We start from the raw sequence: 12075 nt of genomic DNA, 5'->3' as shown, positions 1-12075 counted from the left end.
CCTCTCGCTCCACCCACAGGCCCATGCGTGCACTAGGTGACCTGTGAGTGCCCAGCCCACCCTGTGCGGCAGGAGCACCCTGCCCTCAACTACCTCGCAGTCAGGCTAGGGTCCAGACTTGGCTGCCCTGGGGACACCAGGGAAAGGCTCTTCAGTGGCAGGGCTGAGTCCCCGTGGGGCAGACCCAGACAGACAGGAGGGAAGAGCCGAGTCAGGTAGTCACTGTATTTTATTGGAAAACATTGATATATATTTTTCTTCACAGCTTGAACTGAACACAATATTGCCCGGTTTAAAAAACAAACAAAAACAAAACATTCCGAAAATGTCCACAGCCTCACGCCTACCTGCCCTTGCCCTCAGCTCTTGGCTGGGTCTCCTGCTATGCCCCGTCCCTCCCTCCCTCCCTCGGAGGCTGGTGCCAGAGGGCAGAGAAGAGTCTCAAAGCTGGGCAGGTCCCAGGAAAAGCCACCTGATCAACCTGGGGTGGGGGAGCCAGATGAAAAGAACAGAAAAAGGAAAAGAACTCAGACTGAACTGCCCACGTTGACTGACTTGTCCCAGAGGCGAGAGTCAGAAGCCAGGGCGCGGATCATGCTCTCCGCTGGGAAGCGCAGGGCAGGCAGGGGCGAGGGCAGAGGCTGAGGCAGCGCGGAGGTGAGAAGCAGCGCCAAGTCACCACGAAGGAGCAGGAGCAGGAGGTGCCGGCCGAGCGGGAGGCAGAGGCTGCCCTTGCTGCGAGCTCTGCGCAGCGGGCAACTGGGTTGTCTTATTGCAGGTTTGTTCTTGTGAGAGCGTGGTGGGGCTCATCTGCCCTCTCCCCACCCTTCAGCTGGCCCAGCATGGTTTGGGGCAAAATGAAGATTTTTAAGGAGCATAAAAGAAAAAAAAAAAAAAAAAAAAAAAAAAAAAAAAAAAGGATAACCAGCACATTACAAAGCGACCATCCCCACATCCATTCCTAGACGGGCCCTCAGGGCGGGTGCGCCACGGGGGAGGGGGAGCGGCATGGGATGTTAGCACCAGGTATTTACAGAACAGCTCGAGATCACTGGGGGAACACGGGCTCGTGCAATCTGCAGAGGGGCCAAATGAACAGTCCCCTACCCAGCCCAACCATGAAAACCAATCAGATGGTTTTGGAACAGCAGCCAGCAGGACCTGAGTGCTGTCCACTGTCTATCTCCTTCCCAGTAGGCCCCCTTGGGTATAAGCACGCCAGCTTCCAAGCTCCCTGCCCCCCGCCTGGGCCACATCCAGTCAACGCCACAGTTCCTGGATCCCCCCTCAGTCCTAGAAAGTCTCTCCTGGCATCCCTGCCCCACAGGCTGCTGGGATTTGCACATGGAATCACAGGGCTGGTTGCATGCAATGGCAAAGGGCATGCTCTTCTGCCGGGGTGAGGGCCTCACTGCCCTCCCCAGCAGGTCCGGGACAGGGCTGACAGCCACCCCAGCACCCAAAATAAGAGGACAACGAAAGGAAACAAACGGCAACAGAGGAGAGCCACCCGGGCTGGAGGAGGAGGGCAGAGGCTCCCTCGAGGGGCTTGGGGTTCATCTTATGAATGCATCAGGCCTGGAAGATGTGAACGGAAGGGGGAGGGCCAAAGGAAGCGATGAGGGACGTGGAGGGAAGGACTCAGGAGGAAGGAGAAAGAGCAATCATGCAGCGTGGGACAAATCTTTTGTTGCTTTATCAGATTCTCAGTCAATCAATTGGTGTTTGCTAGAACCGGGGTAGGCAGGGGAGTGTTGAAGAGAGAAGAGCGCGCGCGAGAAGAGAGAGATCAGGAGAACGGGCATCGCCAGCTGCCCGGGCCTTCATTTCGCAGTCATCATCTGTACAAACTCTGCGAACACAAAGGGAGAAGGCCGGTGAGCAGGGCTAAGACTGAGCGGTCATCCCCGCACAGGGACCCAGGCGGGCCTGGCTCACCTTCATAATTGACCTGGCCATCTCCATCGATGTCAGCCTCTCTGATCATCTCATCCACTTCCTCATCGGTCAGCTTCTCCCCCAGGTTCGTCATTACGTGACGTAGCTCTGCGGCACTGATGTAGCCATTCCCATCCTGGGATTGAGGACAATGGCTTCCACTCAGCTTCCCCGATGGGAGAGTGGCAGCAGGCAGGGACTGTCATTACCCTCGAGGGGCAGCAGAGTGAAGGGGGCTGTCTGAGAGTGCAGAGCAGGTGGGCAGGGGGCTGGTGCTGGGACCCAGGTTTCCAGGGCGTAGTGGCTCGGTTGCTCTGGGTTTGCTCTGACCACTGGAAGCTCTGGCCTCAGACCTGCCCTGGGAAAGTACTACTTACCTTGTCAAAGACGCGGAAGGCCTCTCGGATCTCCTCCTCACTGTCTGTGTCCTTCATTTTTCTGGCCATCATGGTCAGAAACTCCGGGAAGTCAATGGTCCCGTTTCCTGGAAGGGAGGGAGGAGATTATGCCCTTGACCTTGACCCTAGAAGATGATCCTAGAGCTCTGGTGGAGGGGCTGCCTACCCACTCCCTGGGACCTCACCATCTGCGTCCACCTCATTGATCATGTCCTGTAGCTCTGCTTCAGTGGGGTTCTGTCCCAGGGATCTCATCACTGTCCCCAACTCCTTGGTGGTAATAGTGCCATCTCCATCCTTGTCGAAGAGGGAGAAAGCCTCCTTGAATTCTGGGGGAAAAAAGGGAATGAGGGGGGTCAAGAGGCCACCAGGACTCCCTCCCTCGAGGAAGGCCAAGGGAGTTGGCCCTGCCTACAGAAACAGAGCCAGACTGCAAGTTCAGGCCAGCCTCTGTCCTCAGGGCCAGCCTTGTTTCCTTCAATTGATGGTTACTGAACCTCCACAGCAGGCAATGTCTTCAGCCACTCTAGCTCAGTGAGGACGGGCTGACGGGCTAACAGCTATCCTTAGAGAATTTTCCATTTCTTTTTGGTCCCTGGCTTTGGCCTCACCCTCAAATGATGAAATGGACCAAAGTCATGGAGTGGATGAGTGCCAAGAGAATTCATCTGAAGTATGCTGGCCAAGGTCAACTGCAGGGAAGGGGAGGGAAGGAGAGGGGAGGCTGGAATGCCTTTGGCTAGCCTGAAGAGGAAATGCAGGCACCGAATTCTCCTGACAGGCACTGCCAGCCCGTCCTCTGCTGTGGGTGCTACCCACTTCCAGAGGAGGAGCTGAGTCTGTGGGGGTGGTGACGCGTGGGGGTGGCCGGCAGCAGAGCATGGCTGACGGACGGTGCGTGGGGTGGAGATGGGAGGCGAGGGGACGGCTGCCAAGCTAGGAGGATGAGCAGTGAGTGGTGGTGAGTGGGAAGGCCACAGCTGGGGACGCATCAGGAGTGGGGAGATGCTGTCTGCTGAGCAGGGAGGGAAGCACGTGGCTCTGCCCTCCCACTGGGCCCATTTTGGCACCTGGTGCTCTCCTACCCCAAACCCTCAGAGAACAGATGCCTGGCAGCCTATTCCCAGAGGGTGTGGGCTGGGGTGAGGTGGTGGACAGTGTGTTAATGGGGAAAGGGTAAAAAGAGGAGTGTGTAATTGTGTGGCAGGAGAGTAGAAAGTTGGGGTGTGGGTGACAGGTGGGGTGGGTGGACACACACAACTGGGCAGTTGTGACCTCCAGCCTCTGAGCTCTGGGGAAATGGTTCAAGTCTCCTAGGGGATGCTGTTATCTCCCTGTGCCAAGGCCTTGCTGCTGGGAGGCGGGCAGCAGGGACTGGGTCATGTGGGCCCCCTGGGCTCATGATCAGTAAACAGCAAGGCAGTTCTCTGGCTTTTCTCAGAGGGTCTCCACCTGCTCAGGGACAAAGTTACAAAGCTGAAAGGGTGATTGTGTACTGGGGGCAGTGGAAGAGGAGAGAGGGGTGTCCATTCCTGCTTCTTCCTGCTTTGGAGGCTGGGTTTTTGGTCCTTGGCACATAGTCAGGAGATCCTGACAGCAAAGCTGGGGTGTGGGCAGCTGGCAGGGCCAGGGGCCAGCTCTCTGAAACTTCTCTTCTACTTGTGCCAGTCCCTGGCTAGGGCAATAAAGCAAGAATTGGTCTCTGAGATCCCTAGGCAGCTCAGTCAGGGGATGGAATAAACACACTCAATCCCATAATAGTTCCTATAGATGACCTTCCTGGTTTTATTTATTTTTTTGGGGGGGGGGGCTATAAAAATGAACTAGCTGGGCTCCAGGAATTTCTCTTAGCTTACTCGGAGACATGTGATTGTTTCTTTGTTCACTGTTTAGCTAGCAAGAATTTATAGAGCACCTACTATGTTCCAGGCACTGAGGATATAGCAGGGACCAGTAAGTCCTGAACACAAGGAACTTGCTTCTAGTGACAGATGATATACCGGGTAAAGACAGGAGAAAATAACTGCAGACAGCAAGAAAGGCCATGAGGGATGTAAAGAGTGAAGTGTACAGAGTAAAGGGAGCATGCTGGTGTGGGTTAGGAGGTCAGGGAAGGCCTTTCCAAGGTGACGTGTGAGATGAAACCTGAAAGAGGAAGAGCTGCATTTCTGGCAGAGGAAAAAGTGCAAGCATGTGCAAAAGGAAGTGCAAAGCCAGGCAAGCACAGAGGTGGGCGTGAAGAGTCATCCCCTGGGCAGCTCCCAAAGTGGGACAGGAGCTCCACAGGCCCGCAAGGAAGCAAGGAGCTCACCTTCTTCTTCTTTTTTTTAAATTTGGTACCAGGGATTGAATGCAGGGGCACTCAACCACTGAGCCACATCCCCAGCACTTTCAGCCCTTCTGTGTATTTTATTTAGAGACAGGGTCTCACTGCATTTCTTAGGGCCTTGCTAAGTTGCTGAGGCTGGCTTTGAACTTGTGATCCACCTGCCTCAGTCTATCGAGTCGCTGGGATTACAGGTGTGTGCCACCGTGACAGGCAAGGAGCTCTAAGCCCACCTGGCTGGAGCTGAAGGAGAGAGTGGGACTCATCCTGCAGCCACTGATATGGAGGCTCCAAATAACCAGCAGCCAGGAGGAGCATAGTCTTTGCTGCCTGGTGAAGATGTGTATCAGGACAGTGGCATTGGCATATGGGGCGCTAGGTATGCTCTTATGTACATTTATTGACATTCCAGCACAAGGCAGAGAATGAGGGCACGCATGTTCATCTATCAGATGTTAGTCCTCGAGGAGGTGAGATTTGACTGGGGATACAGAAGCTTTCCTGAGGAAGCATGAAGGGGAACGGGGTCAAGAGACTCACCTGCAATCTGCTCCTCAGTCAGCTGGTCAGCCTGGAAAAACAGGAAGGAAAGTCAGTCACTGGGCCAGACAGCCCCACTCAGCCAGGCCCCTCCTTCGAAGCCAGTTCCCTGAGGCATTCCTACTGGGCAAGTGTATGTAAATCAGGGTCTGAGGCAGAACTGGGTCTGGGATAAAGCCTGGAGACTCCTAAGCTGGGTACTAGGGTACTCTGGAAACCCATCGTGCCTGGTGCTCCCATGGGTAGGGAGAAAAGCCTGCTCCAGCCCCGAATAGCCCACACTGGCATGGCGTAGCACAGGTTCACTTGCTACCCAGCCCAGAGGTTGTGTGAAGGGTGTGGTTGCCCTAGAGGCTAACAAGCAGCTCTAGAAGGCTCCAAACTAAAACAGGCCAGTCCTCGGATAGGGCAGAGGAAAGATGTCTGAGGCTATCTTTGCTATTTCTGTGTCACCTATTTGGAAGTGCTAGGTCCAGGCAGGGTGGACTCCAGAAGCAAAAATTCTCTTAATTGGTTCCTTTGAGTTACTCTGGTGCCTGAAGCAACCCTGGTCAGGCTGGAGGTGGTTGCTCCACCCCCTTGAGCACAGGGTAGGTGCAGGGCACCATTCTGTTCTGTTTCTTTGGGGCAGAAGAGACGAATGTCAGTGAAGGGACTGCAGCAGGCAGCAGCAAAGGACTGAAGTCTGGCTTCAATGCTGCAGTTTTTAACCCGTTCCAGCCTGAACCACTCTGCAACCTGGCCAGTCACAGCAGGCAGCCCGTGCTACACGAGGGGCTTGAGGGGCTTGAGAAGACACAGGGAGCAGTTTCTCCTGCACTGGTGTGCTGGGAATCCAGGTAAAGAGAGCCTGGGGAAGCAGCAGGAAGGGCTGAATCTCAGTTTCAAGACAGGTAGCTAAAAGACAAATTTCCCCTGCTTTTTGTAAATGCTGCCAAGAGGCCCCACCATCCCTGGATTGCTGCAGGTCCAGATGACTGCTCCCCTTTATTTCCTTACTTTCCCAATTAGGGGAAAGGGCCCCAGGTCTGCAGTAGGATTCTAGCCTGGAGTTTGAAAGCTCCAAAAAGTGAAGTAACTATTGTGTGGATTTACATTATTCTGCATAGAGGCGCCAGAAACAAACCACTGCCTGCCCCCACTGCCATCCTAGTCTTTTAAAAATATACACATAAACACATATAAGTATATTTAAAAAATGTATAAAATACATGTTGTTTAATTAAGGATAGAGGAACTTAAGACTAAGCTCCAGCTAGGCAGAATGGAGGGGATATCAAAGTAAGGATGACAGAGAGGGGAGATGACTGAGAAATGGGGAAGGAAGGTACAGAAGAAAAAACACCACCCATGCACATTCTGGAAAAGTCCAAAGTCTAAAGGGAAGGTTGGAAGGCCAAAGGGAGATTCTTCTGCATGGCTGTCAAAATGACTCAGGGTTGTGGGCTCCTCAATACCAACCCAGCAGCCTGAGGCCCACCAGGCCCCTGGTCTGTCTGCCTCCCTGGTTCTTACAGGTCAAGAAGCCCAGGGCTCATCCCCTGGGTCCAGACACCTGAGGAAGCTGCTGGTGGTGGGGGTGGCTGAGGAGAGGGGTGAGAAGAGAGGATGGGCTTCTGGTTACCAGGCCAGGCAATACTGGGGGAGGGGGAGAGGAAGAACAGAGAGAAGCTGCCATTCCATCTGCTTTTCATTCTCTTCCCCTGGCCTAGAATGGAAAAAGTGAGCCCAGTCAGGGACCTTCCCACCCACTGCACAGCCTGCTCTATGAGAAGCCCAGCTCCCGCCACCTTTGGGCAGCACTGTGAGGAGCTGAGAAAGGCTGCGGAAAGCCCAAGAGTGGCTCCGAAGGATGGGGTCTGCCATTCCCCACCAAAGAGCTGGCAGAGGCAGATGAGGCACTGTCACCCTGTTGTTCCTGGGTTGCTGCAAATAGGCGTGGCTCTCTATGGAGGCCTGTCACACACTCTTCCTTCAGGTTAGGAGCCATCTCCCCTGTTTGGTCAAGGAAAGCTCCCAGCTACAGACCTCAGCCTTTGCTGTCCAGAAAACTGGTCACCTGAGAAGGGATCACTGACCCAGGGCTTCTTCCCTTTCTGGACCAGAAGACTGTAAGCTTTCACCAAAAACTGTCTCCAAAAAAACCCAGCTGGTCTCCTGCTTTCTTATCCCTCATCTTAGGCTGGACATGAAAAAAAAAAAAAAAAAGAAAAGAAAAAGAAAGAAAAAAAAAAAAAGCTTGGGGTGGGGGAGGGCAAAGCAGCTCTGCCTTGTCCCAGCCCCCAGTCACTGCCAGAGAACAGTGTTAGATGAGATCAGAAACCAAGGCCAGGGCCCCTCACCCCGGCCAAGGAGGAGCCATAGAGCTCAGGCCAAAGTCCAAGGCCAGTTAACAGTGACTTGTCCCACCCTTACCTTGCTGATTACAAATGGAAAGAGAAACTGGTCAGGGCCAAAGCTTGGGCACCTCCTTTGGATGTGGGGGGCCTACTGGCACCTGCCAGAGCTGCAGGGCCCCTTTAGCAAGGTTCTGCTGGGGGAAAATGGGGCAGCGGCAAGAGGAGCCATCAGGTCTGTGTCAGCAAGTATGAGATCTGATACACGGCAGCGGCTGCCTGTTCTCCCCAGCCTTGCCAGGGAGGATGGCTGCACACGGTTCCCAGGCTGCGACTGGGGGGGGTGTGCTGTGGGTGTTGTGGGTGTAGGGAGTAGGGAAGAACTAGTCTGCTGGTTTTCTCTCAAAGCCTTCGCTGTGCGAATTGGCAGCAGCACAGTAAGGGCCCTGAAAGGAACAAGTGGCCCTCAAGCCGATGCAGGGGTCTGCTGGAGGTCCAGCTCCGTGGCCCCAGCCTGAGGGCACAGGAGTAGGCATCCAATTGTCACTGACGCCACGCTGTACTGTACTGCACTGTCATTTGGCACCAGTGAGGAGATGCAGAAGGGTGCGTGGAGCTGGAGATCGGAGAATGCCAGCACCCTGTTTGGAAAAGGCAGCTCTCTCGGCCTGAAAGGGTCAGCGAGGGGGGTGAGGCTTCTAGACTTAAACAAGCGGTTTCATTTGTTGCACCCCCAAACTTTGATCCCCCACCCCCATTTCATGCAGCTTCAATGCGCAATAGGAGCCTAAACAGCTCCATCCACCTGCTCCCACTGCCCTAGCCTTTCACCCAGTCCCATTCTTCCCCAGAGAACGGGACTGCACAGCCATTCCCTCAAGCCCCACAGCCCACTCCCCACCTGGACTGGACAGTCCTGGTCCCGGACTTTCCCTGGAGATTGGCAGGGAGCTACCCACACCCACCTCCAAACCTAGGCCCACCTTGGTTGCCATTCATTTTCTCCTTCAACTCCCCGCCCAGTCCTCCCTCAGCCTCATTATCTCCCACCACCCCAAAGTCCTCTACCATCCTTCACCTTGGAGACCCATCTTTTCATGGACCCAAATACAACAATCCTCCCCAACACCACCTCCCCCTCCCCCCCCCCCAAAAAAAAAAAATCTTAGTTCAACAGTCTTAACCCACTAGTTATCTCAGAATCTTTTCCAGGTACCCTGCAAAGCAACCACAAGGGCCCGTTTCCCCAGTACTGGCAAGCACTGGTCTCACCACCCCCTTCAACCACCTCCACCTCGGGCTCCTTCTCAGTCCCGTCAGCTTCGAGAGCATCTTTTAATCTCCAAAGCCACCCACCCCCCAGATCTTCCTCACCTAAGCTTGTACCTCTCCCTCTTCCTCATCTGCAATGATGGTCCTTGGAGACCCCTCCCCTCAGGGGCCTAATGTGCAGAAGTCACCCCCACCCCTAGAAGCCCAGTGGCCACCCCTCCCACCACGTCCAGCTACCCACGGCCACCCTCTAGGTGCAGCCCAGCAGCCTGGCCACCTTCCATTCCCTCTTCCCTACATCCTCTTAGGACCCAAAGCTTTCATCGGGGACCAAATAGCCCCCTCCCCGGCCGGCGTTTCTTGTGTCCTTCTCCTGGGGGTTCGTACACCCCCATTCTGAGACCAAATGCCCCATCTTGGATCCAAAACTCCTTTCGGGGTCCAAATGCTCCATCTTGGGTTGAAATGTCCCCACTGAGGCTCAGATGCCCATTTGGGGATCTCAATACATCTGGAGATAAGTCGCTTTTGGAAACCCCAAACCCACCTTTTGGGATTCAAACGTTCGGTTCTGGGTTCAAATGCCCCCGAGAGGGTGGCCCAGAGGCTCCCTCCGGGGCCCGGATGCCCCCACTCCGGGTTCACTCGCCCTCTCAGGGGTCTGCCCCGCCGCGCCCACAACCTCGGCGGCCCCTCAGCCCCACTCACCATGGCGAGGCCCGGGGTGTCCGGAACGCGGGGATCGAGGTTGCTCTAGCCGCGGCAGCAGCTGCAGCAGCTCGAGCTCCGCCGCGCGTCCGCGCCTCCACACTCACTGCCCGCAGCGCGCGCCGCCGCCGCCGCCGCCCGCCCCAACGGTCCCTCAACGGCCGCCGCGCGCGCCCCGCCTCGCCCGGCCCCGCCCCGCCCGCTCCGCGTGCCGCCGCACTGCGGCTCCCACGGATCCCTCCGCGCCCCGATCCACACTGATGGGTCCTCGGATCGCTAGTCCCCACCCCGAACGGGGCTTGGATTTGACGCCGGGCGCGCGCGCGCGCCCCCGCTGCAGGACTACTTTCTGTCACTGCAAGCCCCGCCTCCTGTGTCCACTCTACTTTCCTCACTGGCGGAGGGGTACCATTTGAAAGAAAGTGACGTGTTCCTCTGTGAGCCGCATTGCTATTGGGCCCGGCCCAGGGCGGAAATGAGAGCGCGGAGCCGATTGGTCCGGCCTTCCCTGCAATGCGTCAAACTGGATCGAGCCACTGCAAGGTGGTGATGGGGAACCCCGAATTGTTTGGGTATTTGGAGCTGTGAGGAGTAACCAGGCGAAGGGGAAAACTGTGGCTGTTGGATATAGGAATACATTATTTTTATGACCTGGGGGTGGCAAAAGGGCTGGCGAATGATGCAAAAGGACTTTCTCTTTCCTCTAACGAATGGAAGATGGTTCAATCCAAAATCCTGGGGTCTGGAAGTCCCGCCCTCATCTGGGCCTTGGTGGCAGGGTCGCCGAGGCTCCCCCAATCGCCTGAAGGTTCCCTCCTCCACCCCACTCGCCACTCCTGCGGGTCTGCGTGCCTAAAGAAGCGCTCCATCGGTGTGCGGGACCCCCACCCCCGCTTCTCTTTGGACCCGCGCAGGGTCTTTACAGTAGGGGCCGTCCCAGGACAACCTCTGGGAAGACAACCTTAATTCAGTCATTCGTCAGTTAGCATGAATTGGGTGCTTGCTGCATACAGTGACCTATACTTGGATGGGCAGGGGAGCCCATACTGTCCAGCCATTCCCTTGGCATCTCCTAGACAACCGAACCCACTCCTTATTCCCGGATTCCAACCACAAGGAGGAAAAAGAATTGATGTGACGGCTAGTTGACACTACAGTGTCTGTTTACTGGAGCTCAGTTAACTACCCCTTTGTTTAGAATAGGAGCTGATATTCTCTTACTTAGTCCCTCCCCACCACGAGGGAAAGGCAAGTGAATCAAGCTGGGGCAGTTATTATGACCCATCTAGAGCAAAATGTAGGCAGAGCCAATAAGACTCTTTCCCCTGAATTTTAGATCGGGAACTTGCAGGGCAAGAAGCTTTATTTTTTTCTGGGCCTTGAGGGTGTGGAGGAGTAGACCCTTCCTATAGATACTCTGGCCATTTTCCCGCCCTGCCCCTATCTCAGCAAAGAAAGTGTCTAGAGATATAGTGGAGAGGTGAAGAGGTGGAGCAAGGCTGGTTGACATTCACTTCCGTTGGTTCCAGTACTCTTAAGGTCAGGTGCACCCCATCAATGCCAAGCATTTTCATTACATGGGCTATTAAAATTTCCTTTTTTTTTTTTTTTTTTTAATCCCAAGCTACTTTGAGTTGAATTTCTGTCACTTGCAACTGAAGGATTCTTCATAAATATGAGTTATTCTAGGCTCTGGCTTGGTCATCAGTAAGGGTCCTGGAACAGAGACAGACAAGTATTCAGCCAACATACTGAACAAATATGCACAATGTAGGCAGGACCGTGCTTTCTTTTTCTTTTTTATTCTCAGTTTTTACCAAGCAGACCTTCACTTCTGTGTGACTTAGGCCTGTGAATTGAAAAAAAAAAAAATGCTACTAACACTTTTGAGCACTCACTCTGTGCCAGGCACCCGTCCAAGCACTTTGCATGCATTATTTGCTCATTTCTGACGAGTTCCCCATGGGTTTGCTACCTCCATTTCCCACCTGATGGAACTGTGCTATTGCCATGGGACTGATAGGAGGTCAGAGAGGAGAGAAGGCTCCATCAAGCACAGAGCAGAGAAGTAACTTGCCCATGGCTCCACAGGAAGAGGTAGAGTCAGGATTTGAACCCAAGCATTTTGACAGCATGCCCTACACTCAAACCCTGCATTAAACTCCCAGTCTTCAGAAGACTTCATGTTGGCTTCCAGTGGCAGAGATTGTATTTTCCTCTCACTATTCATTCTTGCCATCTTCCAGAGTAGGAGACTTTTAGTTGGGTGCATTGCCACTCAGAATAAAAACTGCATTTCCCAACCTTCTCGGTAGTTAGGGGTGGTCACCCCACTGCATGTTGGCCAAAAGAGTGTGAGTGGAGATGATACATTCAACTTCTGGGTTATGTACTTAAAGTGAGTGTATTAGTCAGCTCTTTGGCACTGTAATGAAATACTTGAGATAATTTATAAGGAGAAAAGGTTTAACTGGGCTCAAAGTTTTGGAGATTCCTGTTCATGATTGGTTGGCTGTGTTACTTTGGGCCTGTGTTATGGTGGGAATGCATGGCAAAG

General features: G+C 54.2%; 1 protein-coding gene across 1 annotated transcript; it reads right to left on the bottom strand.

Annotated features, from left to right (window-relative positions):
* Window positions 1-211: 211 nt before the first annotated feature.
* On the bottom strand, window positions 212-9686 carry Calm3 (calmodulin 3). Its single transcript, XM_047529572.1, has 6 exons — window positions 9519-9686; window positions 5203-5233; window positions 2522-2665; window positions 2316-2422; window positions 1939-2074; window positions 212-1852 (listed from the first exon to the last, which is right to left on the bottom strand). Exons 1-6 carry the CDS (start codon window positions 9519-9521, stop codon window positions 1824-1826), a joined length of 450 nt encoding a protein of 149 aa, XP_047385528.1. The 5' UTR covers window positions 9522-9686; the 3' UTR covers window positions 212-1823.
* Between the last annotated feature and the right edge of the window lie 2389 nt (window positions 9687-12075).

This window comes from Sciurus carolinensis, chromosome 16 (genome assembly GCF_902686445.1).
Source record: "Sciurus carolinensis chromosome 16, mSciCar1.2, whole genome shotgun sequence".
Lineage (NCBI taxonomy): Eukaryota > Metazoa > Chordata > Mammalia > Rodentia > Sciuridae > Sciurus > Sciurus carolinensis.
The sequence above is the reverse complement of the archived record's forward strand: the minus strand, read 5'-3'. Positions and strand labels throughout refer to the sequence as shown.